This window comes from Corvus cornix, chromosome 12, assembly GCF_000738735.6.
Source record: "Corvus cornix cornix isolate S_Up_H32 chromosome 12, ASM73873v5, whole genome shotgun sequence".
Lineage (NCBI taxonomy): Eukaryota > Metazoa > Chordata > Aves > Passeriformes > Corvidae > Corvus > Corvus cornix.
The window spans coordinates 222,663-250,283 of NC_046342.1; the positions used below are offsets into that span (position 1 = coordinate 222,663).

The 27,621-nt window shown below is 46.8% G+C and overlaps 1 protein-coding gene across 5 annotated transcripts; it reads left to right on the forward strand.

Moving 5' to 3' along the window:
- The first annotated feature begins 973 nt into the window (after positions 1 to 973).
- SUSD3 (sushi domain containing 3) lies at positions 974 to 25,103 on the forward strand. Of its 5 annotated transcripts, none has more exons than XM_039559244.1 (5): positions 974 to 1,097; positions 12,053 to 12,241; positions 14,539 to 14,686; positions 17,524 to 17,691; positions 18,081 to 24,709. In XM_039559244.1, exons 1-5 carry the CDS (start codon positions 1,013 to 1,015, stop codon positions 18,169 to 18,171), a joined length of 681 nt encoding a protein of 226 aa, XP_039415178.1. In that variant the 5' UTR covers positions 974 to 1,012; the 3' UTR covers positions 18,172 to 24,709. The 5 variants fall into 5 exon arrangements, with proteins under 5 accessions (XP_039415178.1, XP_039415176.1, XP_039415175.1 ...); XM_039559242.1 differs by lacking the exon at positions 18,081 to 24,709 and adding an exon at positions 24,716 to 25,103 and having other exon boundaries at positions 982 to 1,097; positions 12,053 to 12,246; positions 14,571 to 14,686; XM_039559241.1 differs by lacking the exon at positions 18,081 to 24,709 and adding an exon at positions 24,716 to 25,103 and having other exon boundaries at positions 985 to 1,097.
- The last annotated feature ends 2,518 nt before the right edge of the window (positions 25,104 to 27,621 follow it).

Consider the following 27,621-nt stretch of genomic DNA (forward strand, 5'->3'; position numbering starts at 1 on the left):
CCTGTTCGCGTCCTTTCCCTATCACCTTTCTGGATCCACTGCCAGCGTCAGCAAATCAAGGATCTCAACAAACACTGCTGAGACCCAGATTCATTGTGGTAATGCTGCCAGGGCAGTAAGTGGCAGGGGGGTGACATGACCAGGATGTGACAAGCAGAAAATGACACACACAGTGTGTGCAAGGCACTTGTGTTTCACCAAGTAGCCTGTGCATGTTTGTGTGTGCCACCCAGCTCTGGGTAGGATGATGGATCTGGGAACTACCCAGTGGGTTTAGCTGCAGATCCCAGTGACAACAAACACAACTTTGTAGACCATAAACTGGATGTATGCGATTCAGCTCCTGGAATGTAGCTGCATGAAGAGCAGTAGACTGTGTTTGCAAGACCAGACCCACGAGAACCAGACTGGGTACCTGAGGCTCTGCAGGCTGTGAACGCCAACCTGGCTGCATCGGGGACTGACGGCAGGTAGTAGAGGAGGGGAGGCAGTGGACGGGCGGCAGGCAGGAGGCAGGGCAGGCAGCGGGGGGCAGGCAGTGGGCAGCAGGCAGCGGGCAACGGGGGACGGGCAGCGAGCAGGGCGAGCAGCGAGGGGCAGGCAGCGGGCAGGGCAGGCAGGGCGGGCAGGGCAGGCAGGGCGGGCAGGGGGGGACAGGCAGCCCCGGCCCGGCGCCCCGGGCGGTGCCGCATCCCCGCCCGGCCGCTCGTGGGGCGCCGCGCGGGCCGGGGAAGGGCCGGGCCGGGCCGAACCCCGGCGCTGTCAGGGCACGGCGCTTTCCGGTGCCCCGGGGCTCCGGCGGCGGCCCGGCTGCGCCAGCCCCGGGTGGCCCCTCCTCTCTCTGCGCTGCCCCTCCTGCCCCGCCCCGAGGGTGTCGCGGAGGGGCCACGGGGCGGGCGCCTGGCGGGGGCTCCTGCGGGACGTGCTGCTCCCCCCGGCCCGGCCCCGGCGGAGGGCGGGCGGAGGAGGGTGCGGGTGCACCTGCCCGGCGGCTCGGCCTCTCGGCAGAGCCATGCCGGCAGCCACCGCGCCCGGGCTGGACGCGCCGCGCACCCCCGCGCTCGGGCGGGACAGCGGCGGCCCCCGCGGATACACAGGTACGAGCGTGGTCCCGCATCGTTCCTCGCACGAGTTCCGTCCTGCATCGCACCGGAGGGGAGGGAGGATGCCAGCCGGGGCAGCGCCAGACCCGTGTCACGGTGCAGGATCCCTCCCGCGTGCGGATGCGGGGTGACCGGGGCAGGATGCGGTACCCTGGGACAGAGGTGCTGTATGTCCCCCGCGAAGGGGCGCGGGAGACCCCAGCCGGGGCTGCGTTACCTTCCCACTCAGCTCCGAACCCTCGCGCCAGGCAGGGGCCCCTCCCGTCCCACTCTGTGCCGCCTCCGGCCGGTCCGCGCCGTGAAGTTCTCGGGTACGCAGCGCCTCGGGACGGGTGTCCCGAAGCCGCCCCCATCACGGGGGGGTCCCGGCGGGTCCCGGCGACCCTGGGACAGCTCTGCCGGGGCTGCACTCGGGGGGGCGAGCGCGGCCAGTCCTGGGCTGCGGGTCTGGCGGAGGGGGCGAGCACGTCCAGGGCGGCACACAGCAGCCCCTCTCCGGAGCCGTCCGAGCGGGTCACCCGGGGGGCTGCTGGAGCCCCAGGGGGGTTATTGCTCTCAGAGAGGAGGCGCTGCGGTTCAAGTCTGGGGTTCACTCGCTGGGGTGGCCGCAGGCACTGGGGACGAGTGCATGGGTGCAGAGGGGAGTGTCTGGCAAGGATGGACGGTGCTGGTTTTCAGAGACGTCGTCCCTGGGCACATGTCACTGGGCTGGGAAGGAAATTAAGACATCAGTGTTTTAATGGAATATGGTAATACATTGAGGGGTGGAATGAGAAACCAATCAAAGCTTTTTCCTTCTTATCTTTCTCTTCCCTTGAGTTTTGTTACTCATTCGATTGCATAGACCATAACATCCTTTCAAAACCTCTTTGACTTAAGTGAGTTCAATAATTTGGGGATAACGCAAGGTGACAGAGGGTCTGGCCCTGAACTGGTGGGACATGTCCACTGCACAGGTCTGCAGCGTTGGTGGGTGTCTGGGCCTGGGAGGAGCAGAGCCATGGTCTGGACCTGCTGTCTGGGGCAGCAGGAGATGCTTGTTCCCAGCCACAGCTGCCTCTGGAGTCTGAGAGCAAGGTGAGATGGAAGGATGCTGGAGCTTGGTGCAGCTGCGGTGACCTGCTGCTTGCTGGGGTTTCTTCCTCTGTAATTCAGATCACAGGGCAGAGAGGCTTTTCCCTGGCTTCAGTGCAAGCAGGGCTGAGTGCTCCTGAAATCCAGGGACATCCTTCTTGTGCACAGCCTGTCCTCTCATATCCTTGCGATTTAATTGGCTCGTGAAGTTCTAACAGACTTTATTAATGATCTGATTTTGTTGTGCCTATAGAAATTGGCAAACATATTTGCGCTACTACCGTAGCAATGCTTTAAATTGTATCCTCTGAATGTGCTTTACTGTTTAATTTGAATTTAATAGAGCAGTTCATTTGAAAATGAGAAACAAGTTCTGGGAAGCCTGCTTAGAGAATTAACTCAAACCCAGGTGTAGACCTTGTTGCTCTAGCCTGATAGTGTTGCTAGTTATTGACTTTTCTCTTTTTTAAAATCATGTATATTTGGCTGCTTTTATATTGTGTCAAAGTCTTGTGGGGCTGGGTTTGCTCACACAAAGTTTTGGAAGTTTTGGAAGTGGCATGTCCTGTGTTACACTCAGCCTTTCTGATTCTGTATAGGTTAATCTTGCTCTATGTAGATCTGTGGCAAAACAGCTAGAAGTGCCGATCTACAAAAAAATATTTGGTGGTCGAATTAGAAATCCACCCTCAGTTAATCCCTTGGATATCTGTAGACCTAGCTCCTCTCAGCCATGTCTCCAGCCAGAACAACAAAGACCATTTTTTCCAAGCCAACTACACCAAAACCACGGAGCAGGAATTCTCAGTAAAGTGCTAAACTGAAATACTCTGGGTCAGTGCTTGTCTGTGCTGCATGGAGCTGCTGCATTGGCTGTAGGACCAGCAGTGATGCTTGAGCACACAGACCTCAGTTGGGTGTCTGCTCTCTCAGCGCCTCTCTGCTACTTCATGGAGGTTTGCCATGGTGCGATTCCACCTTCACCAACACCCATTTGGAACTACGAATGTATTGAGTCAGGTGGACGTACTGCTGGTAGCCCTCAGCAGTTTAGACAGCTAAAGTGATGGCTACTTGTATAATTTTAAATTGAACTCTTGTTCAGGATGCTTCATTTAAATGTGACCATGTTATTGATACATCCATGTTTGCAGCCAGTTGTTGCACAATATTTATACAGCATCTTTCGTTGCATCATGTTGTTATTGGTGATCCTTTTTCATGCTCCGTGCTCCCTTACATTATTTCAGGCTGTGAGCAATCAGGCAATAATAAAGATATGCACAGATAAATTCCTCACATGTTCCTTTTGAGAGGATGAAAAAAATGTGGCAGGATTTCCATTTGAATTAAGGCATGAATGAGGGAGAAATTAAAGGAAGTTCCTTAGTACAGCCTTGATGCCTGTAGTACTTAGAGGGTCTTAGAGCTTCCTGAGACACAGCTGTGAGTTTCAGACACCCTTTTCTTTTCCTGGTCTTGACTTCTTTTGAAGGACTGGTGTCTCCCTCTGACAGGAGCAGGGAGAACGATCCCGCCCTGTATTTGGGGAGGGTCAGCACTGTGTTTCCCAGAGGAACTGTGGGAGCCTGGCTTACCCCAAGGGAAGCTCAGCAAATGTGCAGGATGGGAGCATGGGGCAGGGGAAGAGCACAACAAATGTCTGAAAGCTGAGAAGAAGCCTTCTGCCATTCAGCCTATTACCCTGTTGAGTGATGCAGCTGCTGGTACGTGTTCCACACTGCACCGCGGTTGTTTTGCTGTCACAGCAGCATCACAGCGTTGCTGCCTTGCTGCGGTAGTGCACTATGGACACTCATCGACCAGCGCTTGCCAGGCTCGGTAAATTCTCTGGAGAAGCCTCTGAGATTCTGAAAGGCTTGTGTCAGAGCACTCTCCTGCCCTGTGGGAATCCCCATGGAGCAGGGTGCTGTCGTCAGCCTGTGCCACTGAGGTGCTGGTGCCTCTGAAGCTGTTCAGATTATACTGGGGGCTTTTGGGTGAAATAGGAAAAAGAGGAAGGAGCAACAAAGGCGTATCATTATTTTTAGTCTTTATGTTGCTGAAGCGGGAGGCTCTGGCCCTCTGGTTAACCAGGGTGGTACCTTTTTTTTTTGCTGTGATTCCTCTCATTCCTCAGTACCCTCCTGTAGTTCTTTCAGACCAGGCAGCACATACTTCTGTAAACACAGAGATGCATCAACATACACTTCAGTGCAGCCACAGACAAAGGGAAAATAAATGCAGGGTGTGGTAGAAACACTCATCATTATGACAGGTTATAAATTAGTAGGTCTCACTGCTGGGCTGTTGTCTGTAGTTGTGGTTCTGCCTCGTCCCTCCAGTTTCCAGACCAGGGAAGGGGAGAGGATTCATGAGATGGGAAATGCTGCAGGCTGTAGTGAATGCTCCACTCAGACCTAGTTGTGGAAGAAATTATCTAGCAGACACCACTGGAAGAAAGGGACAGGGTCTCTGGCTTAGAACTGATAAAAGTTGCAGTTTGCTGGAAGATAGAAGAGGGATCACCATGTATTGGCTCAGTCGTACCCTGGATGTTGGTGGCCATGGTGGGATGCAGGTACCAGGATGGATGTATCTTTGGTGTGCCTTAAGATGTCTGTTCTTTTGTTGTGAGCAACTTTAATTTTCTGGCGTGAGTTTCCTTGGCAGTGAAGAAACTGAAATTACGTTACTAAGAACATACAGTTGCTCTTCCAGGATGGCAAAAGCAAAGTTGTTCTTCAAAGCCAGGAGCGCTGCTGCTTTGCAGAACAGGTGCATGGAATTTTAGCACCTTGTCCCTGAGATTCTGAGATGTGGTTCAGTTTTTAGGCTGCCGAAGAAAACATGGATCCCAAATTTCCATTTCCATGAGGCAGAAGGTGATACAACCTGGACTATATGGGCTTGTAATTTCTTCAGGGTTATTTCTCCTTTCTTGTTCTCCCATGAGCTCAAAGTCAAACTTTGTGCTAAGTAATGTAAAAGAAGTGACAGTTGCAGAATATCAGCTAATTGGCTTTATCTCCTGTACTGCAAGGTGTTAATCTGGGTGGTTAGGCATTTGCACCAGGCATTGATACTGCTGAAGGATTTTTGTGCTTGTCATTAGAACTCTAGAACAGTACAAAATAGAGAAGGAAAAGAGTTACTGGGTTTTCTGAGTCCTCCACAAGTGCAAGATTGTTCCCTGTGATATTCTCCAGTGCTTCGTCCTAGCTACTCTGAAGGTTAGAGAGACAAATTATGAGTAGACTTCTGAATTTCAGCTAATGAATGAGTTGAGCTGAATGCTTTGGATCCAAAACATTAATTTTTAAAAATCACAAGTCAGTCTTAAAACACAGAAGCACCCCAGTGACAGTGGTTAACCCAGCATTTTCCGGGTGGTGTTGGTCCATTTTAAAGGGACAACCTACTGCCAGTTTTGCTGTTCCCACTGTGGCAGAGCCAGGAGGTCCTTGGACCTTTCCCCTAAAAAACAGAGCATCCCCAAGCATCTCTGCAACTCTGCAGCAAAGAGATTTGTAGCTATGCTGGAATTGGCATGATTTTGCTTATTAGTCATGATTGCCACTGACTTTTTATGTGCACTGTAGAATCTTGCATCCCCCAATGTTATGATGGGGACAAGCTAACACATAGGACAATGGCTAGTTTTCATTTAGGCATTTTATTGACATGCTGTCTTTGAAATGCAGCTGCAGATGAGCAAGCATGTTATTCTAAAGAACAGTTTTGACTAGCTCAGTGGATCAGGATTGGCAGAGAGGTGATTTTGCAGTCTGCATGGACGTCTGCCTCTCATTTGGTTGTCAGATGACAGAGAGAAATGCAGAAGTTGCAGAATGAGCAACTGCTCCCCAAAATAAATCAATTCCTGTGTCTGCTGAGGGTCTCAGGGATGGGGCTGAGCTGGTGCCTTTGCAGCAGAGCAGAGCCCCTGTGGCCCAGCAGCATCCTAGGGAGGCAGCTACCTCATGGCTACCTCAGCCCAAACTGGAGTGGTGGTGGCTGGTAGAAGCTGGTAGAAGCACTGTCAGGGAAAGGGATGGGTTAACTGCTTGCCTTTCCTCCAACAGACCTGGGAGAGATGATTCTGTTATTATTTCTGGGATGAAATAAAGCCAGACACAATGCTGCTCATGTATTCCAGACTCCTAAGCAGAGTAGGTTTGATTTGGAATGGATTTGAGGAGAGGTGAAAATGGGGACAGAAGGTGAGTAAGAGTGAAGGGACGGTGTACAAAATTTCCTGAGTGCACATTTGGGCTGGGAACAGTGTGCGGGAGGATGGTTTGGGCTGCAGGGGCTCAGAGAGGTGCAAAGGGCAAGTTTTGGGTTTTGATTTTTCCTGTTCAGAAGAGCAGAAATTTGTGCTTTCATGTAAAAGCAGAATTACACCCAGGAAGGTTTCTGCTTATAGATACAGTTATTCCCAAGATCTTTGCTAGTTGATTGGGTCAAAAGAGGCATCTGGACTGGACAAAGGGGTTCTGCTTTGCTCTGAAAAGTTGTGGCCCACGAAGCCAGGGGCAGTTTTGCACAGGCAAGAGAGCTCTGGTGTTTGGCCCATTATTGTTAATACCTGCAGAAATTTGTATTAGGAATAAGGTTTTCATTCATTTTAATCTGTTCCAGCCCAGAAGCTGAATTCTCAGGTGTAGCCCTGAGTTTCCTAGCCATGTACAAAGGAAGGGGAGGGCATGGGGCTGCTGTCCTCTGCTCTGCTCTCTCGAGCTACTTGTCATTCTGTGCATAACTCACCTGCAATCATTGACTTTTTAAGTGGGAAAAAGTAAACACAGTGCACTGGTTCCCTGTCCTTATACTGGCATTCCCGTCAATCTTCATGCCATCTTGCAGGAATTCCTGTGTCCAGGGAGGCCAAAAGCAGATATGTTTATTGACTTGGGCTGTTAGTCATTGCTGTGCTAGAGCGGTTCCTGGCAGGATGCTCTGTGGCTCTCACACCATGAAGTTTGCAGGTTGCTCTGGTGTCCCTGGCCAAGCTCCTGGCTGCACGTCCCTCTGGGAAGCCCAGGAATAGGAAAGCCAAACCCTGTCAGGAAAAGAACTAACAAGGAGAGAAGAAAAATTAAAAGCGATAAAACCGCAGAAAAGGGTTTTAAAGCTGGTTGTTGGTTTCTCAGCCCATGAATGACTTCTATCACCATAATAAAAGGCATGCTATTGCTAACTTTTTCAGACTGGTGTTTAAACCAATTATTCACAGAAATTCTTGCAGACAGTGGATAACAGGTCACAGCTCTGTGGTGTGCATTTCACAGCTTAACACAGCAAACCAAGGACAGGAGCAGCTTCATATTGCTCTTGGGAAGGAAGAAGGACTTAGAGAAGCCAAAGTGGGCCAGCCAGGTGGAGGAAATGCAGGTAAGGTCTGCAGCATTCAGGCTGGTTTTGCTTAACAGGGTAGTTGGAAATTCCCGATGAAAACTAACAAACCTGTATTCCATCATCTGTTTTAAAACAGGAAAGTGGTTTCAAAGAGAAAAGGTTGAAAAGTTTCTATATTCTTTACAAATCAATTTTTTGTGGAAATGCAATTCCTATGTTTTAAGCTTTTTGGCAAAAAATGAATATATAACCATCAAATAGCAGACAGGTCTGGTCCACCTAAAATTTCATGTTGGGAGTGGATTTTTTAATGACTGAAGTGGTTTTGGTCCAGCTTTGGACCCTTCCTGCTTGAGAATTTTTTTGGTCAAGGTAGGTCAGTGCAATGTGCCCCCACCAGTGGGGATTTCTGCCATCTGCAGAGGTTGTGCCCAGCCTGGCAAGTGTCGTGCATAAGCAAGAGGCCACCGGCCACATCGTCCGGGCACATCTGCTCTTATCGGCCACGTTCAGTACCGCAGCATGTGCACGTCAGTGTGCACAAACCCGATCACAGAGTTGTTGCAGGCAGATAACCCAGAGCCAGGCAAGGCAAATACACAGCCAGGCTGAGCTCCGTGTCCTGCAGCACCCAGAGCAGTGGAGGAGAGTGGGAATGTGTTGAGGGTGGGCAGTGGACACACAGGGATGCTGCCCTTCCTCCAGAGATGCTGCAGGAGGCTTCCCATGGGACAGCACACAACCTCTGTCCTGTCCAGATGTCTGGTGAGGCATTCTTCATCCTTCCTCTATCCATGACTCCTAGCAGACGTGTGCTTTCCCTGCGGAAATACATGTGGGGTTTCTTTTGGCTTCTCCAGTGGCTGGCTTTCCAGCTAGTGTATCACTTTCCAGCATCTCCACAGCAGCTTCCCGGGAACTGCAGCACAGCTGGGCACCTTGGTCAATCTTTGCAGCTTCAAGAGCCTGGATCTCACCCTGCTCTTTTGCTTTTGATCTGGTGTCATGTTTAACACTAATTTCTTAAAAAGCCATGTCAGCATCTGGATTTTCTCGTGGGAGGATCAGATCCTGGTAGCCATTTGTTGGTTTAAAAGCCCAGCCCTGGCAGGACTCGTGGCCAGCTCTGCGAGGGAGCAAAGGCATGGTGGTGAGGAGACCAGTGCCAGGGCCAGACAGTTTCACTCTATACAAGATGCTTTGCTACATCTGCTTTATTTCATGTTTCACCTCTAGCTGCTTTTCTTTTGCTTTTTAACACAGTGAGCTCTTTCTAGAGCTCTTCTGTGAGATTGCTGTGGATGCTCAACAGCATGCCTGTGATTTCAGGGACACCAATTTCCGAGGGGTGCTTCTGTAGGAAAAGAGATTTGCAGGAATAATATCGGTGTGTTTATTTTCTACAGGGTTGATAGAACCTAGTGTTCTCTGGCTTTCTGGCATCTAGTTATTCCAGCATGTTTTAGTGATATTAAATAGCCAGCAGTAAGCAATGCAAAGGGGTGACTTACGTGTGTCTGGGAATAATGAGGTGAAGGCGTGGATCACTCTCTTTCTGCATAGACAACAAGTGGCAGCCTTGCTAACATGCTTCCAGGTAATTACTTCTGTAGTTTAGATCATTTTGGTAGATATTTGCACAATGTATTTGATTTTTAGTCACTGTTTTGCTGTGGAAGGAGCACAGGAAATGTTTACCAGGCAGGCGTGCGTAGGTTGCTCTCTCATTTCTTTTTTCTTATCAGCAAAACATAAACCCACAGCTTGCTGACAGCGAGACCATATGGTTCCTGCTTTTGACAAATCGATTTTGCAATATAGATAATCCTGGCCGTACGTGAGAAGAGATATTTTGGATTATTTTAATTCTTGCATTACTCTCTATTTTTCACTGCCTGGAAATTATGTATGTGTCTATTTCTGAACCCAGAGGTTGGGGTGAGTTAAGACTTTATGGAGGACGCTGCACTTTAGTGTCTGTCTTTACTTTGAGGACAGTTATTTGTCATATGCAATAACCTGTTTGTTGTAGCCAGTGCCGTTCTGTGCTGCCACACAGCAGCATCAGATTCAGAGATTTTTGAACACTGGATATCCTCTCAGTGTGAGGCCAAGCTGAGAATTGTGTTTGTATAAATCAGCTCTTGCTTTACAAAAAGCTGCGGAAATAGCTGCAGGAACTTGAATCATGGAACTGCAGAATCACAGGAGGTTTTGGGTTGGAAGGAACCTTAAAGATCATCCAGTTCCACCCTTTGCCATGGGCAGGGACACCTTCCACTGTGCCAGGGTGCTCCAAGCGCCGTCCAGCCTGGCCTGGGACACTTCCAGGGATCCAGGGGCAGCCGCAGCTTCTCTGGGCACCCTGTGCCAGGGCCTCCCCACCCTGCCAGCCTAGAATTTCTTCCCAACATCCCATCTAAATCTACACTTCTTCAGCCATTCCCTCTTGTCCTGTCCCTGCAGGCCCTTGTCCAAAGTCCCTCTCCAGCTCTCCTGTAGCCCCTCTAGACACTGGAAGATGCTCTAAGGTCTCCCCAGAGCCTTCTCTTCTCCAGGCTGAACAACGCCAGTGCTTCCACCCTGTCTCTAGAGCAGAGAGCCTCCAGCTCTCTAATTAGGGCATTTATTCAATATTACAGTTTTTCACTTTTACATTTCTGGGTGCCAACAGTTATGCAAACCAAGACCTGAACATGACATTTTCTAGATGTTTATAAAGGAAATAAAAATCAAAATGTAAATCTGGTCAGCACGAATGTTAGTGTTCTACCAGGCAGCAGTGCAGCCTCGGACACCAGTCTCAGTTGAAAACAAACAAACAAAAAAATTATATTAATAAAAAAATAATGAAATTCTTGATTGTAGTAGATTTAGTCTGATAAACATGCCTGAAGACTATTCAAAAAGAAATCTATATGGAACATCTGCTTATGTAAGTATAAGGACGGAGGCTTACTTAAACATGATTCTTTGGAGATGTAAGGGTAAAATTAACCCACCAGAAAATTGAATGCCATGGCTAACTAGAAAAACATTACAGGTAGCTAACAGTGGTGGGAAGGACAATAGATGAAGAGAAACAAGTCCTATAGAAAATATTTGCTCTCACTGAGGCCAATTGCTACCTTAATAAGTGACTGAAAGAAGTGGAAAAACAAACAAATAATCTGCATGGAATTAAAGAGCTGTGGTAGTAAAAGCTAGTGCTTGGTACATATTTACTCAGTAGATTAGCCCAGTAATTGTCACTGGGACTTCTGTTTGGTCTTTTGCTGAGATTCCTTTGGGTTTGTTTTCCAGGGACAGGGGGTTTAAGAGCATGAATTGGAGATAGACAGGTGGGACACCTGCCTGCTGTGGTATGAGCTAGGAGCTTAACAACAATTAATGACATGGGAGGAGTTTTAGCATTAAAAGTAAAACAGATTTGCTAACCACATGTGGTTCTGTCAGGATGTTCTCATGGAGGCTGTAGTTTCTTTTTGCCTGTAGATGTGGAAAATATATTTTCCCCCTTTTAACATTTTTGTGTGTGTCATCATAGTGCTTGCTGCACTGTGCCTCTGAGTTTTCTCAAGTCATTTGGAAATCCAGTGAAAAATAGGGAACTTGGGTGCTGATGCAGAAGCAGTGCTGGTATTTTGTAAGTGTTAAAACACTGAGTTTCCACATTCTGTCAATGTGCATGTACAGACCCAGAAAAAGTATTTGTTACCTCTGAAGTTATCTGGATGTTATATGTTGTCTTAATGGCCTGACATGGAAAGTTTTGGTTAAAATGACTGTGAACAACAAATGTTGTGACAATAAAACTTAGTGTATGAAGTTAGTGGCTGACATTAGGTGGCCAAGGGGAGAACAGCTCCATGGCTCAAAGAGCAGCTGTATAAACAACAAAGAAACGCTGAATGAACAAAAATGTATTAAAAATCAATTATTTACTGTAAAGCAGAGTTTGTCATTTGAAAGGGGAGTTAAGTTGTATGTGTGTGTCTTTCTATGCCCCTCCCTGTGGTTTTGACCCACTTGGCCCCTTTCAGCCAAGCCAAACAGAGGCGCAGTGCCTGTAAAGACAGAAACTTTTGGTTGGACCATGCCAAGATGCTACCAAGTAGGCTGAACTGCATGATCAGTCCACTAGATCTTGGAAATTTGCGTGGGGGAAGATGCATAATGAATACTCCCAGCATGGAAGATGCCAGCCTGAGTACTAAATTAAACAGAATCCAACAAGACGGGGATCCGTAGGGGACCATGCCACTCAGAAATGACAGTGGTTTTAGTGCTTCAGTGTTCAGCATGTACCAGTCTGAGCAGATAGTGTTGCTGTAGGAGTGCTGCACTGATGGAGGGAGGTTGGCCATGGGCTGGTGCTTGGCAGAGCAGCCAGCATCGGTACTTGTTTTCACCATTAACGGGAACTGATTTATAGTCTGGTGTCAATAGAAGCTCAGTGGCCCGTCACTCTTGGCTGTGGTGCTGCATTGTGTGCCTGTGTCCTTGCTCTGCAGGGCAGTGCAGCCGCCTCCTCCCACCCCAGCTCGGCTCCCTCCAGGTCCTTCATGGCAACGGCACAGACGTGGGGACAGTGGTCGCATTCCAGTGCTCCACTGAGCACCAGCTGGAAGGACCGGGAATCGTCACCTGCATTTGGAAAGGGAACAGCACGCAGTGGACAGCCGGAGTGCCCTTCTGCAAGCGTAAGGTTCTTCCCAAACTGTTCTCCCTCCCTTTGGGATTGGTGTGTTCGTTTTGCCCTGTGTATCTCTGCAGTGTTAGGATTCATTCTAGATACTTATGCAAACAAAAAGACAAATTCAATTTTCTTCAAAGTTGCCCCACTGATGGTAGTTCCACTCCATATGTGTTCTGACATGTCATTATCATAACACAGAAAAGACTGTTGGATTCATCCCTGATCTCACATCACTGGTAGCGTGGCACCTGGAATAACTGTGGCTCTAGCTAAAAGCTGTATGCTGCTTTAGAGAATGTATGGGTGTCTCGGTTTCGAGACAAGTTTAGGAGAAAAACACTCTGGAATGAGTATTTCCTCTAAAAAAAGGGGTTCCAGCAATCCCTTTCCACCAATAAGAAATGAATACTAGTGGATGAAAGTGAAAAAAACCCCAACCGTTCATTGACAAACAGAGTGCCCACACAGCACAGGAAAAAAGGTAAATAAATGTTAGATATTGAACTGTCAGACCTTAAACACCCACCCACTCCCCCTTTCCCCCACACCGGAACAAAAACTCAAAATGCCAGGGAAAGGAAAAAAACCACAAGGGCCAACTGTGGTGGGGAGAAAGATGGCACCAGCTCCTGTCTCAGGGAAAAAACCCACAAGGTTCACGCAGCAGCTCGGGCAAGTAGATGGGAACCTGGTGAATCTCTGTTGTTGGTCCCCTGTCCACAGCACATGAAGGAGGTGGGCTTCCTCTCGCCGGCTCGGCTTTTTCCAAGACGTGGGGCTGAAACAGAGCGCCCGCCTTCCCCGGCAGTCCCGACCGATTCTTCTCCTGCCAGTTGTTTTCGCTGATCTCGGACCAAACCCAAACCGTCCAGGTCACCTCGAAAAGCCGCTGAAGGATTGCTGCTGCAGCCTCTCCAAGGCCAGGGAAAGGAAAAAAAAAAAAATTCTGCCTGGGCTAACAAAAGAACTCCAAGCTAGCCAAGCAAAAACCCAACTGCACTGCACACCGGACACCTGGGCAGAGAGCTTTGGAAATGCCCAGCAAAGAGCCCCAAGGCTCCCCCTTCCCCCGCACCCACCTTAAAGATACAGCAACCATTTGGGGGCATAAAGCAGACGATCAGGGAATAGGCTAGCATCATAAATCACCCCCAAGACAATGGGAATGACCAACTGATGTGCAAGCATATTTGCAAACCTCTCATATCCTGGCAGTCTTTTCTGACAATGTTTTTGCTGTAAAAGAAACACAGTGATATTTTTTGAACAATTCTTGGTTGTTGCCTGTGGGCAGCTGCATGGGAAAGTTACCATATAGAGAAATAGTGTTTGAATGGCAACAGCATTAACTACCTTTCATGCTGTGTTCCTGCTTATTTATTATAAGGTTGTTACTAGTTTGACTAGAAGACCCAAGCAAACTTGGTACCTCTGAGCTTTGAGCATCTCAGTTTGCGCCTCAGACGTCATGTCATTTCAAATCCCCAGTGGATACATTGCTCTTACAGACACTTAGTGCTCTCTCATACACTCAGCTATTCTTACCTCTTGTTTGGAGATCCCATAAAAGAAAAATGAGAGAAATCCTTCCCCCAGAGGGTGCAAAAATATAATGCTTTGTGTGGAGCTCAGCTGAACCATTTGTGATTCTGGTCATTGTGACATTGGGAAAACTAGATGAGTTTTGAAGGAAGACATGCTTACTGCTCCAAGTGAGTTGGCAGGGATCTACGTTAGCTGTGCCACACCGCATTCCCACTCCTCTTTTTGTCTGGGTAACTCACTTTCCACCATCAGATCCCTGTGAACACTCAGCCCTGCAGGTCACTTCTTCCACCCCGCATCCTTCCCCAAACAGAGGAAGACCTGATTACATGGAACTGTCCTTGCTCTAAATGGCTTCTTTAAGCTCATTTACCCCTGTTAGTATTTGTTTTTGTAGCTTCAGTCTTTGTTAATAAAGACTCTGCAGCTCATCTGCATTTGATCTGCCAACAGAGTTGGGCTTTTTAGCTACTGCAGTGCTAAGAGCACTGTGTTTAATTAGTTGCAGTGGTGAAATACTTGTGAGCAGTTCATTAGTAACTTATAAACAGGAGACTTTTAAATAGTCCAGTTTGAGGCTTGCATAGCTCAAAGTTGAAGCCAAGATACTCTGGTATCTTGACACATATGAATGTGAAAGTCCTCACTGAGCAGAAGTGTGAAGCAGGTAGGTTTCAGCATGGTTTAACAAAAATGTAAAAGATAAATTTGTGGACTGATCTTAGAAACGTGTATTCTGTGTTTGCTTTGCTGCAGCCGTATCAAAATATGAGACTTTTGGCTTTAAGGTCGCAGTGATTGCCTCCATTGTGAGCTGTGCTGTCATTCTGCTGATGTCCATGGCTTTCCTAACTTGCTGTCTGATCAAGTGTGTGAAGAAAAGTGAGAGGAGGAGAACTCAAAGGTATGTCAAGAAGACAGTTTTAATAACAGTGTAAGAGTGTACATCATATATACATTGCTATGATAGCAGAGAGCTTCAAAGGATTTGCTGATTGCAGCACTGCAATGATGTGAATTACTTAAAATCCTTAATTTGTAGGTCAGGCTTTAGGCATAGAAAGACTTGGAATTCCAGAGTATTTAAGTACCTGATGTCTGTTAATATCTGATAACCTCAACAGGCCTGGGCAGATCTGGATTTACCCAGGATTATGCAGAAGCTGAACACACAAGTCTTATTTTCATGCACACTATTTCTCTCCTCAAGTTATTGAAGATTGGCAGTGTTTCCCCTTCTACTCTATTTCTTTCATTTTTTCCTTTCTTTCTTTGAACACTGCTGGGAAATTGAATTTCCCTGTGTCAGAGCCATCCAAGGCCCTCACCATCTGCAGAGCATCCTCAAAGCTGTCACAGCGTGGGGCTGGAAGGACGGAGGATTTTGTCTTCTGGCTTGGAGCACAAATCAGTGGATGAGAAACAGGAATAAGAAGAAGTCAAATTTTCAATCCAGTCCATTATTAAAACTCAATATGGATAGTGTCAGCAGGAGCCCATTTGGCTGTGGGCTGGAGCCGAGCTACTGTTGCTCTTGAGAGCCTCCACCCACAGTCACTGCTGCAGAAGGCTTTCCATGGGAACTTTGTTTCCCTCTCACTTTTCTTGCTAGTTATTCCCACCAGTCCCTCGGGTGGAGTGGAGGGAGGCTGCGGTGACAGCAGTGAAGGTTTCTGTGCTGAGCTGTGCTTTATCTGAAGCTGCATGGGAACCAGCTGAAGGGGGAACTTCTGTCATTTGAAATCTGAGTGCAGCCAAACAGATTTTCTGCTTCCCTTGAAAGAAATTTTTTTGAGTCAAAAAATGGAAGTCCTTAGTGTCAATCATAATGTTAGGTTTTTACTGGTAGCATGAAATAAGTTGCTTTGAAATGAAAGGTTGATTGACATTTTTGGAATTGCCACTCTTCTTTTTGATAAGAGTATTCATATCAAAGTCCTTGTTTTTCATTTATTTTAAATGAAGTTTTGTAAGAATTAGCCATTCCCATTATTGTGATGACTTGATATTTTTCTCTTACAAAATAAAAGCCCTTCACACTGGACATTATGACCTGATTCTGTCATCAGGCTGTAAAATTATTCCTTTTGCTGAGAGCTTCTCGGTTCCCAGCTGCCCCTGTGCTCCTTCCCCTGTCTCCTGAAGGAGCTGCTCCATCCCATTGGCAACAGAGCCCAGCTCCTAGGAGAAACCTGGGGGCACTGCAGACATTGTCTGTCTTATCCCTTCTGTCAGAAGGAATTGAAGTAATGTACGAACTGTCCATGTCATGAGAGAAAAAGTAGCATAACCCTGTGTGAAACTTGTCAGGCGCAGTGGCAGCATCTCTGCTGGTGATGGAGGTGGAAAAGTGGATCGACTTCTGGATGCACAAAGCATTAATCTGACAAAAAGCTGCAGGCTTGATAACTTAATACAAAATGAGAATTCTTGGGGGGAGAATAGTGAAATAAGTGTCTCTTAGACAATATCTGAAAGACAAGGTGATCTTTACCTATGGAGCAGAGAGGATGTCCCCACCTTGCCTGTAGCTCTGAAGTCTGTCTTGTCTGCTTCTTTTGGCTCTTTTAGTTGGTCACCTTAGAGATCACCTCTGCCTACAAACCTGCCTTTCAAGGTGTCTAATGATCTTTGACATGATATCTTGTGTTTAATAGAATCACTGAATCATTAGGATTGGAGAAGACCCTTAAGTCAAACTCTCATCACCACCACCGTGTTCACGACTAAACTGTGTCCCCAAATGCCACATCCACATGTGTTTTGAAGAGAGAAAGGACGAAGACTGCTGAAAGTCCTCCCACCATTCCGCCTCCTCACAGATTTTGTCCCACTGAGGGAGCATGGCTGCTGTTTTCTTTGGAAAGAGCAAGATTGCCTCCCAAGAAGACAGAAATGGCACCCAAATCAGTGTCGCCAGCTCTCACAATTTAATCTTGTCCCATCAGCCAATGAGAATGTCTGTGATTCTGTGAATCTGAGACTTCTTTTAAGAACAAGAAACTAAATTGTGGATTTTTTCTTGCCTCAGAGTTGCAGAGAGCAGCATGAAAACAGCCCTGAGCCTTTCCAAAAGAGAATTCTGACAGTGAGGGAATATGCCCTAAACTTAGCAAAGGCAACATTATCTGTCTCCTCCATTTTTATGTCAGTATCTTTTCAACCTGCCTGGTGATTTTGGAAACCTTAGGAATAGCAGTGCTGCAAAAAGTCACAGAAAATTATTTATTTCCTGAAATAATTTATTCCATAAAATGGAGATGGTCTGTAGTCTTTTCACACACAACAGAATGTGGCCTGATGTCACTGATGAAGGTCCATGAGAACACGGACGCATTCCACCTTATCTGACTTTTCTTATTACCTGTAGTCTGAAAAAACACTGAATCAAACAGACATAATCCTTGGAGGTTTGTTCCTTTGAACTATCCACTGGTGCTCATAAGAAAATTGCTCTCATTTTTTTGTTTGTTTGCTTGTTTTTGAAGAGTGATGGACAGTACTTAAAATAGCACTATTTTACAGAATATTTATGCTATTGAAGAACTCCCTATCTTAAAGTGTTATTTAAATCTCTACAAGTTTGGCTTACACATGAAGTTCAGCATGTGTTTAAGTGCTTTCTTCAGTAAACCTGGAATTAGATTTAAACTCTAGAGAGTCAGGTCTGTGGTCAGATAACAGCTCAGCTGTGCAGCCGTATATCACAATACTGTATTCTACTGCTTGGTATATTCACAGAGATATGCAGCTGTGGTACCACCTAAGAACTGAAGAGCTGGAGCACATGCAAGCTGCTTACTTTGGTTTTAAGGGAAGAAACAATAACAACAACAATAAGAAACTCAGGAATACATCTGTATTTGATGATGTGACTCACATGGCATATGATAACCAAGGCTTCTACAGGTAAGGCTGTTAAAATATAGTAGGTTTGAATGAATTTGTGGAACAAATTTTAGAACAGGATTCTTGAAAATGTATTTTAAAGAGAGGCCCCTGAAGAGGACCTGATGCCCATGGGTTGTCAGGGCTTGTCCTTGAACTTGGCTGTCTTGTGGGGAATTAATGTTGTCAAAAGGTGACAGCAGAGGACTGAGTGTGACCTCCCCTCTTACGGCTGCAGCTGCTTCCTTCCCCAGGAGTGTCTGGTTGAGCCTGGTCTAAAGGGGAGGTTGCACCAGATTAGCTAGAGAGAAGGTTTTAGTTGGATTTGTTAAACTGATGCTAAACTGCAGCAGAGAAGTCCCTGCTCTGTATTGGTCAGTGGGATCAAGGTGCAACTTGCCTTCCCTTAGGAGCCTTGGGGGAGTGGAGGCAGCCTGGGACACCTGGGGCTGCAGGAGGGCTCGAGGTGAACATCAAGCATCGCCATTCATCCCACAGTGAGCAGGAAAGCTCCCCTGAGAACTGCTTGGTTACGAGGGGGTGCAGCACAAGAACAACAGGATCCTCATCCCCAAGGCAGCAAGAATTCCAGTGTGGGAACCCTGACTCTGGGATAGGCCAAAGACACGTCCTCACTGGAATAAAGTGCATCACATACTGTGGGTGCATGGATGGTGAGCACAGGAGTTCTTTGTGCTTGTTCAAAATCATCTCTGAGTGTGTCTAGGTGTGTTACACTGACCGTGATGGTGCCAACAGAAGAAAAACAGAAAAATGAATATGTGTAAAATCTAATCACTGTTTTGCTAATACCATTTGTATAAACACACATCGTTGTGTCTTTTACCCCCTCTGGGTTCTGCTTCGTTGTCATATACAATAATATACTGCACCGTCCTTTTTTGCTTTTAATTTACTGCTCACCTGTACAGCCTTTCTGTATAGCAGTACCAGTGATTTCTAGTGCTTACCAGCAGAAAACAATCTTATGCACCCTTGAAGAAGACTCTCTTCAGTATATCTTAATTTATTTTTTACTAGAAAAGCATGTAGGTCATGCTACTTTTCAGACATATTTGAATAGATTTAGAGGTTAACATTTTGATTCAGTGCTTTGGGATCAAAATACTGTAAGAAGAGATAAAATAAAAAGCCAATTCTTTCAGGCAAGGCAATGTAAAATAAAAACTCCTTTCAGGCAGGTAAGGTATTTGTTAAGGTTTACAGACAAATTTAGGATTAAAAAACTCTAGCTGGTTAAAGCAGTGCCTTAGTATGCTGACAAGATAATTTTGGCTGCAACGAGGTGACATGATGCAGGTGCAGAATGCTGATGTGTGGAAGTTATAAATAACAGAGAAGCCCAGCTGTGTGACAGTAGGGGCTCCACCGTGCTGTTGTGGACCTGTCTGCCACAAAATTAGAACTTTTTCCCCTCATGTTTGAAGCACAGAACAAACACCATGATTATATAGTTTTGCAGGGAAACACTGAATTTTAGTGGCAACTACTTTAATTATAATGAGCCTCATTCTGAATGCTTTGCTGCTTGAACAAATTGCTTTAAAATGGTAAGAAATATGTGTACAAATACCCGGGATCATTAACTACAGAGTGCAGTGACTGCTGATGCCACCTCTTTTCATTTGGATGTAAGGAATCATAATGAGGATGAACATACCAGTTTTTAGCAGAAGGTCTTATACGCATGAGCTGCATGTATTTACAGCATATCTGCTCTCTTACATTATTGAAAATGCTAAATAATGTTGAGAGGGGAAAAAAAAGTTACAGATCATGGTGCTGCTGGGAGGGAGGTGTTTCCCCAACATTGCTTCTCAGAAGTCCAGAGCAGCAGAGATAGCAGCTTGCTCTGTGGTGCAGAGGTTTGAGCCAGATTAACTGGGAAAATGGGTCTGTATCTAGGGAAGGGAGATTAGCTGCAGCCCTGGGCCGTGTAGTTAGAGGAGAACAATGTCCATGAGCCTCCAAAACAGTCCCCAGCAGGATTGCTGGGCAGAGGACTTGTCAGCATGTTGGGAATGGCTCTCACAGCCTGACTGCAGGATGTACCAGGATATGTTATTTTTGAGTCAATTATTTTCTGATGAAGAATAATACCTGACCGTGCAGTAATTCTCTGGAATACTTGCATGGGCACCCACCACCCGAGACAAACAGTCCTCTGCCATCCAAGCAAGCAGCCATGTGGGAGAGCTTGGATCTGGCAGCTGCCCAAGCAGGCAGGTTGTCCTCTGCCCCGTGACAGGCACAGGGTAAAATATCAGTAAAGAGAAGCTTAATGGCAGCTGTCCTTCCTCTGTGCCAGCCGCTGGTAACGTTTGAGAGCTGGAGGTGAAGGTCGCTGAGCGTTATATTAAAGAAATGGGTGTCCAAAAGAAGAGTGGGGTCAGCTTAACACTGGCAGGGGCTACTCGCACCCACTGCTCAGGGTCGGCTGTAGCTGCTCCCCAGGTGAAGGTGTTCCAAGGCTTGACAACTCTTTCTGTGGGGAATTTTGTCCCAATATCCGACCTAAACCTCTCCCAAACTAACAGAGCTTAAAATCTGCCTTCAGTTTTCAGCAAGTAGGCAAAGCTTCACAGTAAACTAGTGCAACAGCCTCAGCAGAACTGCTGCTCTAGGAAAATGGGTTTAAAATACAAGGTGAGGAAATTCAAATAGGCAATTGTTTTGATAAACATCATTGCCAGTTTTTAAATCTGTAAAGAATTATCCTGTCCTGCTGTAATGTATGTCAATTAAATTTTAAACATCCATGCAGGGAGGGGGCTATCTTGTGCTTGTTTAAGTAGTTTGTAGCATTTTCACTTGTTCTTTAAGTGAAAGCCATCAGTTCCATAAAAAACACAAGGAAATGCAAGTGTTCTGTAGCAGAAATAGGAGCCTGAATCCAACTGGAACCACTTTTGGTCTGGTGAAATACACACAACCACTGTAACGTTGTGAGAGCAAAGAGCAAACCCTTCTGGCATGAGGAGACATTAAAGAACCAGGCACTCCTCGTTTGGAACCTATTTATATATCAGCATGTGTAGAAGATAGTGACCCAGGAGAAGCACAGATAGCCAGCATAAAGAAAACGCTGAGAGAGCTCATTTCACTTTGCATCAGCTTCCTAGTGATGGTCAGAAATAGCCACACCTTGGCTCTGTTGCTTTGCTTTTCAGTGTAAAATTCCTGTAACCTGTCCTGGAATAGATATTCCCTTGACTCAAGGGATGTGCTAATTTTTCATGAGGGAGAATTGATGATCCAGCATTTTCCACACTGAGGAGAACTGAATGTAGCTGTACACAAACTCCTTTTCATTCTCTGTCAGCTGAGATGACAACCAGAAAAAAATAGTCCAGCTCAAAAATACAATCTAAAGAGAATCAAATAAATTTGGTGTGGTTTTTCGTCTAGTGTGGAAGCATTTGGAAGAAGCTGGGCATTCCAAATTTGGGCTGTTTAGAGGTGAATTATTTTTCACAGCTCCAGGCCAAGTTATAAAACATTCTCTATGAAGTAGCTGATCTGACTGCGGGAGTGAGTCAGATGGAAAAGCCCATGTCTCAGTAGGCTTAAAGTCCTCCTTTCAGCTATTCACACAGCTGGAGCATATTACCAAAAAGAAAAAATCCTTCTGCACAGAAGCAGGCTGGTATGTTCTCCCACAGAACGTATTTTTAGTAGCTGAAATTTTTGTACCAGAGCCCTTTCTGGCTACAAGATGCTTTACCTTTGCTGGCAAAAAGCAAGTAAGGGCAATCCAAAAACAAAGAATTCCAAGTGGAAAGGTTTTGTAGAAAATCCCAGAGCCAGGATGCTATTAGAAGAGGCAGCTCAGCATTTTCAGTCAGTCCAAGAAGTCATATGCAAGGTTGGTGAGATTAGCCCATGGGTTTGACCTCTGCAGTAAAATAAAATAAGGTTTTTTTTCTCTTTGGTTTAGTGGCTATATAGTGGAAATTTTCCAGTATCCTGTGTAAGGGGTTGTGGGGAAGGCCCAAATTAGAAATTCATGTTGCTCTGAAAAATGATGTCTGCCCAGCCTCACTTAGGAGCACAGCTGTGAGCAAAGGGACCTTCTTGGATGGGGTGGGACACCTGGCTACATTCCTGCCTTGCCCTCTGTCCCCTTGAGGGAGCTTTCCCAGTTCTTTGCCTGCTGAACACATAAGTAGAATAGATTAAAAAGCTGAAGGATATGATGCCCCTCTATTAGTGGTGTGGTGTGGTGTGGATTTACCACAGGGAAAGGGAAGAACACTTGGAGAAATACCCATGTTGTGAGACAAACTGCTGCAAAGCTTAATGGAAAATATCAGTAGAACAAGGAAAGTGCACCAGGACACCTGGAATGACTGCCAAGAGATGCACCAGTGGGACAATTAAGGGGGCAAATCGTTTTCTACAACACTGACAGTGCAAGATTGTCCTGGGGAAACTGATCTCTGAGGGTTATGAAGGTCTATCACTGCTTATGAAGGTCAGCAGTGTCCCCAGAGAGGCAAGCCTCTCGCTCCCTACAGAAGGTCTGTGCATTTTGTGTTATGATTGGCCTCCCGGTCAGAAGTTGCTGGTGTTTGCCTGCAGGCTGGGGCACGCAGAGCAGTGCCTGAGGCTGTGGACACACATGGGACCATTGGCACAGTGTCCTTGAATGTCTGTGTGGGTGTGAATGTGTCCCCCTGCTCAGCTACCATTGCAGTGAGGCACTTGTGGGCTGCTGCCAGGGCACAGGAAGGGGTGCAGGACTGCTCGTCACTGGGGTTTAATACTGCACCACACAGAGCACCCAGCGAAAGGGCTGCGAAGGGCAAATGACCTGTTTGATTAAATTGTATGGAATTAATACAGTTCCCTATACAAAGTATTTGATTGCATGGCACCAAGGACTGAAGGGGAGGAGACCCAGCATAGGAGAGGGGCGGATTTCCTTTCCCTGTTTTTCCCTGTGGCTGGCCCAGCCTTGAGCTTCTCTGTTCATGGAGTTGCTCGTTTTTTTCATCTTGTTTTTCCTGTGCTCTGTGTTCCCCACTGCCACCTTTTAGAGGCTCAGATCTTCCCAGTACCTTTTGACATGCAGGTTTCAAAGAGAGCTGAGACAGGGGAAGCAAACTGTGGTTTCACCTTGGGGCCCCGTTAGAAGGGTAGGATAAACTGCTTTTAAGATACACCCATTTGTGAATTTCAATTGTCATCGCAAGAGCTCAGAGGGGGCGTGTACAGCAACATGTGCTTTCAATAGAGCTGCTATTATTGTTTTCATAATGCTTTCATGATTACCCCAGGGTCTTGTACAAAGCCACCAGGCATACAGCAACAAAAAAGTCCCCTCCCATCCTCCAGTATAAAAGCTGTTTTGAGAGGCAGTGCCAGCACCAGGCAGCTTTGTGGCTGTGTTCTCACATGTCTTGGATGTCCTGTTAACAGTGTTTTCCCTCCAGCAAGGAACAGCTCTCAAGTCACACAGAAAAATATTCTTGTGAATCCTCTAAACCCCACTGACAAATGCTGTGATGGCTATTCTTCTCCCCTGATGGGAGCTCCAAATTTTATCTGTCAGATAAAAGCTGTTCATGTCAAATGCATCATGCACTTAGCTGTTCAGCGCCCAGGGCAGGTTTATATTGCCAGGTAAGGGTGCAGAGAAGGGTTCTGATCCTCCTGCTGTGATGTTTTGACGTATCCCAGCTGGGAACTAGGGTTAAGGAGAGTTGAAGTGCTTGAAAAAACAATCATTCAGGACAAAGTACAGAGCTTCCAAGGATAAGAGAGCAAACTGAAGGCGGTGTCCGACTGAAGGCCATGCACACAGAGCAAAGCCCACTGCATGCACAGTTGTGTGTCCCTTGGTGACACTGCAACCCTCTTAATAGCTCTTCTCATACTCTGCTGAGGTGAAACCCCACTGGCTTCACTGTCCCTCTGATGTCCTCAGGGTTTGCTCTATTGCAGGGAAGAGAGGTGCCTACTGTCTCATCCTACACTTACAGAATCACAGAATCATGGAATGGTTTGGCTGGAAAGGGGCCTTAAAGACTATCCCTTTCCACCCCTTGCCATGGGCAGGGACACCTTCCACTATCCCAGGTTGCTCCAAGCTCCATCCAGCCTGGCCTTGGACACTTCCAGGGATGGGGCAGCTTTTACAAAAGCTCCCACACTCAAGCTGCAGTAAATTAGCATTTTCCCCAAAGGGCTGTGACTTGTCTGGTCACAGACCATGTGCAGAAAGCCCCCTGCATCCATCATACCTCTTGCAGCAGAGTTCAGAACAAGCATCCCCCTGTGCTCCTGAACTAGGGGTATGTGATTTACTGAGCATCTTTTCAGAAACTCTGCCACCTCCATCTGCCACTGCTGCTACTCTGCCCACACCATTCACTGCTGGGGTGTGGCTGTCTGGGGCAGTGGCCTCAGAAGTGGTGGCTTCCCCCACAGCTGGACAAACCCTCCCTTTCCTGATGGGGAAAGGTGAGCAGTAGGAGGGATCAGAGACTGCCAGTGCTGCAAACACAGAGTCCCAGCCTGTGGTCCCTTTGGAGGGGGCCTGGCAGTAGCCAGGGCCAGCAGCCAAGGGCCGATGTGACCGCTGGCAGCTCTACAAATATCACCTCTAATCCCACTGAGCACAGCTGGCTCTTGTGCTCCCAGCAGTGCTCCACTAACCAAGCAAGGATGCTTCTTCTGCACCAGGCTCAGCATCCAAATGTTCCTGGTCACACTCTCCAGATAGCATAGCACTCCATCGAAGCTGGGGACTCATTTGATGGCAAGCAAACAAATAGCATCTGCCTCAACCCCAAATAAAACCAACCTCACAAGTCTTTGCAAAGTCTGTATCAGCTTTTATGGGGACACAGTTATTTGCCCCACTGCTACCAACTGGTTTTGATGCTGGGAGAAGCAACTGCTTGTGTTACAGCATGAGTCATTTGCGAAATCCCTGATGTGCAAATAAAATGGATTAGGAAATTCTGTACCTTCACCAGAATTAATGAAAAAGAAATAACTTTTCCCTTTGTGCTTACAGGTTCCAGGAAGAGTGGACTCAGGATGTTGTAGTTCCTGGGTGTTGCAAAGACAACAATCAGCTGCTGAAGGCAGCCAAGAGCAGTGGTGCACCTGGGACACACAGGGTACTGAGGCACAACACTGCAGTGCAGACGGTGAACTCAATACACGCTGCTGAAGTCTACAGTCATAACGATAGTTGCAACAAACCAAGCTGCCAGATACCTGGATAGCTGGTGTCTGAAATGCAACTGCTTCTCTGGACCAAAATGAAATTTTGATAGAAATATGTGCCTTAAAGACAACATAGAAATTTCATTATTCATACAAATTGTAATTTTTCTATATTCCAAGATGCTTCAAGGTCTGATACAAATAAAGGTATGAATGTTGGGGCTGTCAATCCATAGCTGTTCCCTGTGGTTTGCTGTGCACTGTGCCCATGGCAAAAGCATAATGTCCTTCTGTACAGCTAGAGAGGTGGTACCCAGTTTGCACATTTGCCTCATATGAAGTTGCTGATAATAATTACCCCTCACAGATTTCACTCTTCTCTGAACCAGTGGGTTTTGTAAGAATTTCAGAAAGAAAAGTCCCCCATATTTTTACGAAGTAACATGATAGAACTACAAAAATATTTGGTTTTAATTAAATGCCCCCCTGTTTTGTATCAGGAAGGTCTTTAATTCACCTGCTGTGTGTTTAGAGACCATGTGAGATTGGATTCAGCAAAGGCCCATCTCCAGGTCTGCCAGCCTGTGGGAGAGGAGATGGCACATGGAGGGATGTGGTGTCGTGCTGTGGCACACCTTGGGGCCCACACCAGTGACCTCCTGTAGCTTCTACAGGTGTCCCAGTGCGAGAGCAGCTGGTGTGCAGATGGGGACAGCGCTGCAGCCTTCCTAGAGCAGCCAGCTCTGGATTGCTGCAGCATCGTCCCTGTGAGAGCTCTAAATAAAGGGCTGAGGTAGCTTTTGAAAGCCTGCCTTCTTTTCCTATTGTTAACCTATTCATTGTGTGAAGAAACAAGGTGGGGTTTTTCCTTGTTTTGTCCCTTTTGAATAGTTAAGTAACTGATATGGCTCTTTTTCTACTGTTTATATGCAAATAGATGTATATCCTACTTATAGTATAGTTATTTTTGTTCAAGTTGAAGCCTTATTTAATACTGTCATCAGCTGTTTAGTGGGTATCATCACATCCCTCTCATGGGTGGAAACATGACCTTATAGCAAGCTGCAGTAATTGTTCTATGGTATATCCCCTTGGTATGAATCAGGTATCCTCTCACGACTTGCAGTTCTGAAGCTTCAGTTTTGAAATTCAAATTACTGTAGCTTGCTGGCAAGCCTAGAAATGCCCTCTTCTCTCCTGGCCATACTCTGCAGAGAACAAAAACATGGGCTTGAAATTCAATAACATGGACGTTGCAGCAAAAGAGCTTTTTTCTTATTTCTAATAAGTTCAGTTCTAATGTACATTACACCAAGGTAAAGTGCAACACACTTCTTGGTATGTGCTGCAAAAAGGAGAATGGATGTACTTCCCATCACTCCACCCAATTAAGTTCTCAATTCATCCAGTTAATACTACCCAGCATTAATCAGGACATAGTTGTGCTGTGAACTACTTTGCCTGCAGTTTTCAGTCCTCTGTAAGACCCAGACAGCTTCTGTACCCAGCAGTGTGGGCAGCAGGTCAAGGGAGGTGGTTCTGTCCCTTGCTCTGCTCTGGTGGAGCCTCATCTGAAGCTCTGTGTCCTGCTCTGAGGCCCCAGCATAGGAAGGACATGGAGCAGATGGAGAGAGTCCAGAGGAGACCACAGAGGTGCTCCAAGGTCTGGAGCCCCTCTGCTCTGGAGCCAGGCTGGGAGAGCTGGGGGTGCTCACCTGGAGAAGGGAAGGCTCCAGGGAGAGCTCAGAGCCCCTGGCAGGGCCTAAAGGGGCTCCAGGAGAGCTGGAGAGGGACTGGGGACAAGGGGGAATGGCTTCCCACTGCCAGAGGGCAGGGTTAGGTGAGATACAGGGAAGAAATTCTTGGCTGTGAGGGTGGGGAGGCCCTGGCACACAAACTCACGGCCCAGAGCAGCTGTGGCTGCCCCTGGATCCCTGGAAGTGTCCCAGGCCAGGCTGGACAGGCTTGGAGCAGCCTGGGATTGTGGAAGGTGTCTCTGCCCATGGCAGGAAGTGGACGAGATGGGCTTTAAGGTCCCTTCCAACCCAAAGCATTCTGTGATTCTATGGTTCTATGTGCTCTTGCATCCCATGTGTAGCATTATCTTAGAGCTAGGCCTGGGGCTGGCACCATCTCTGTTGCCTGTCCATCAGCTGCAGCTGTGCCAGGCAGCTCCAGAAAGTTTTTAAGAAGTGTTATAAAGTGCCCAGAAGTGTCGAACAAATGGTTAAACAATTCCTTCACAAAGGAGATACATCTCAACATAGGATTAAATAGAGTTATAGGCATGGGACGGAGGTGTTCTGTCCTACTGGCAATATTATGCTTAAGGTACACGTGTGAAGGGTGGCCAAGATATCCTTGATCCTGCCTCTGCAGCTCCTTTGAATTTCCTTCCTCTTCCCATCTCTATGATTATGTTCACTGAATTTCATTATTTAGTTCCCTGGTGTTTTAATTTTATTATGTGGCTTTAAAATCCAATAATGTGACTGCAAGTGAAATAAATTCCCTGTTGGGATGTTTGGGTCAGCACTTCACGTGAGCAGACAGCCTGGCTCCTGTTCTACACGAGGCAAAGCCGAGTAATATTGGATGGGACAAAGTGCACCCTTGAGCTGCCAGGGATGCTGGCAGCCATGGGAAGCACCACAGAAGGCAGGTAAATTCACTGACCCTCTGTGCCAGAGCACTACATGACTATCATTTATTTGGGCATCTAATGCAAGAGGCAGCAAAGTTACACCAAGA

Bases quoted from the DNA above. Each gene is read 5' to 3' on its own strand.
- SUSD3 (XM_039559241.1), top strand. From the start codon at position 1,013: ATGCCGGCAGCCACCGCGCCCGGGCTGGACGCGCCGCGCACCCCCGCG. The intron at 1,098-12,052 runs GTACGAGCGTGG...CTTGCTCTGCAG, and splicing joins CGGCCCCCGCGGATACACAG to GGCAGTGCAGCCGCCTCCTC. The intron at 14,687-17,523 runs GTATGTCAAGAA...GTATATTCACAG, and splicing joins GAGAGGAGGAGAACTCAAAG to AGATATGCAGCTGTGGTACC.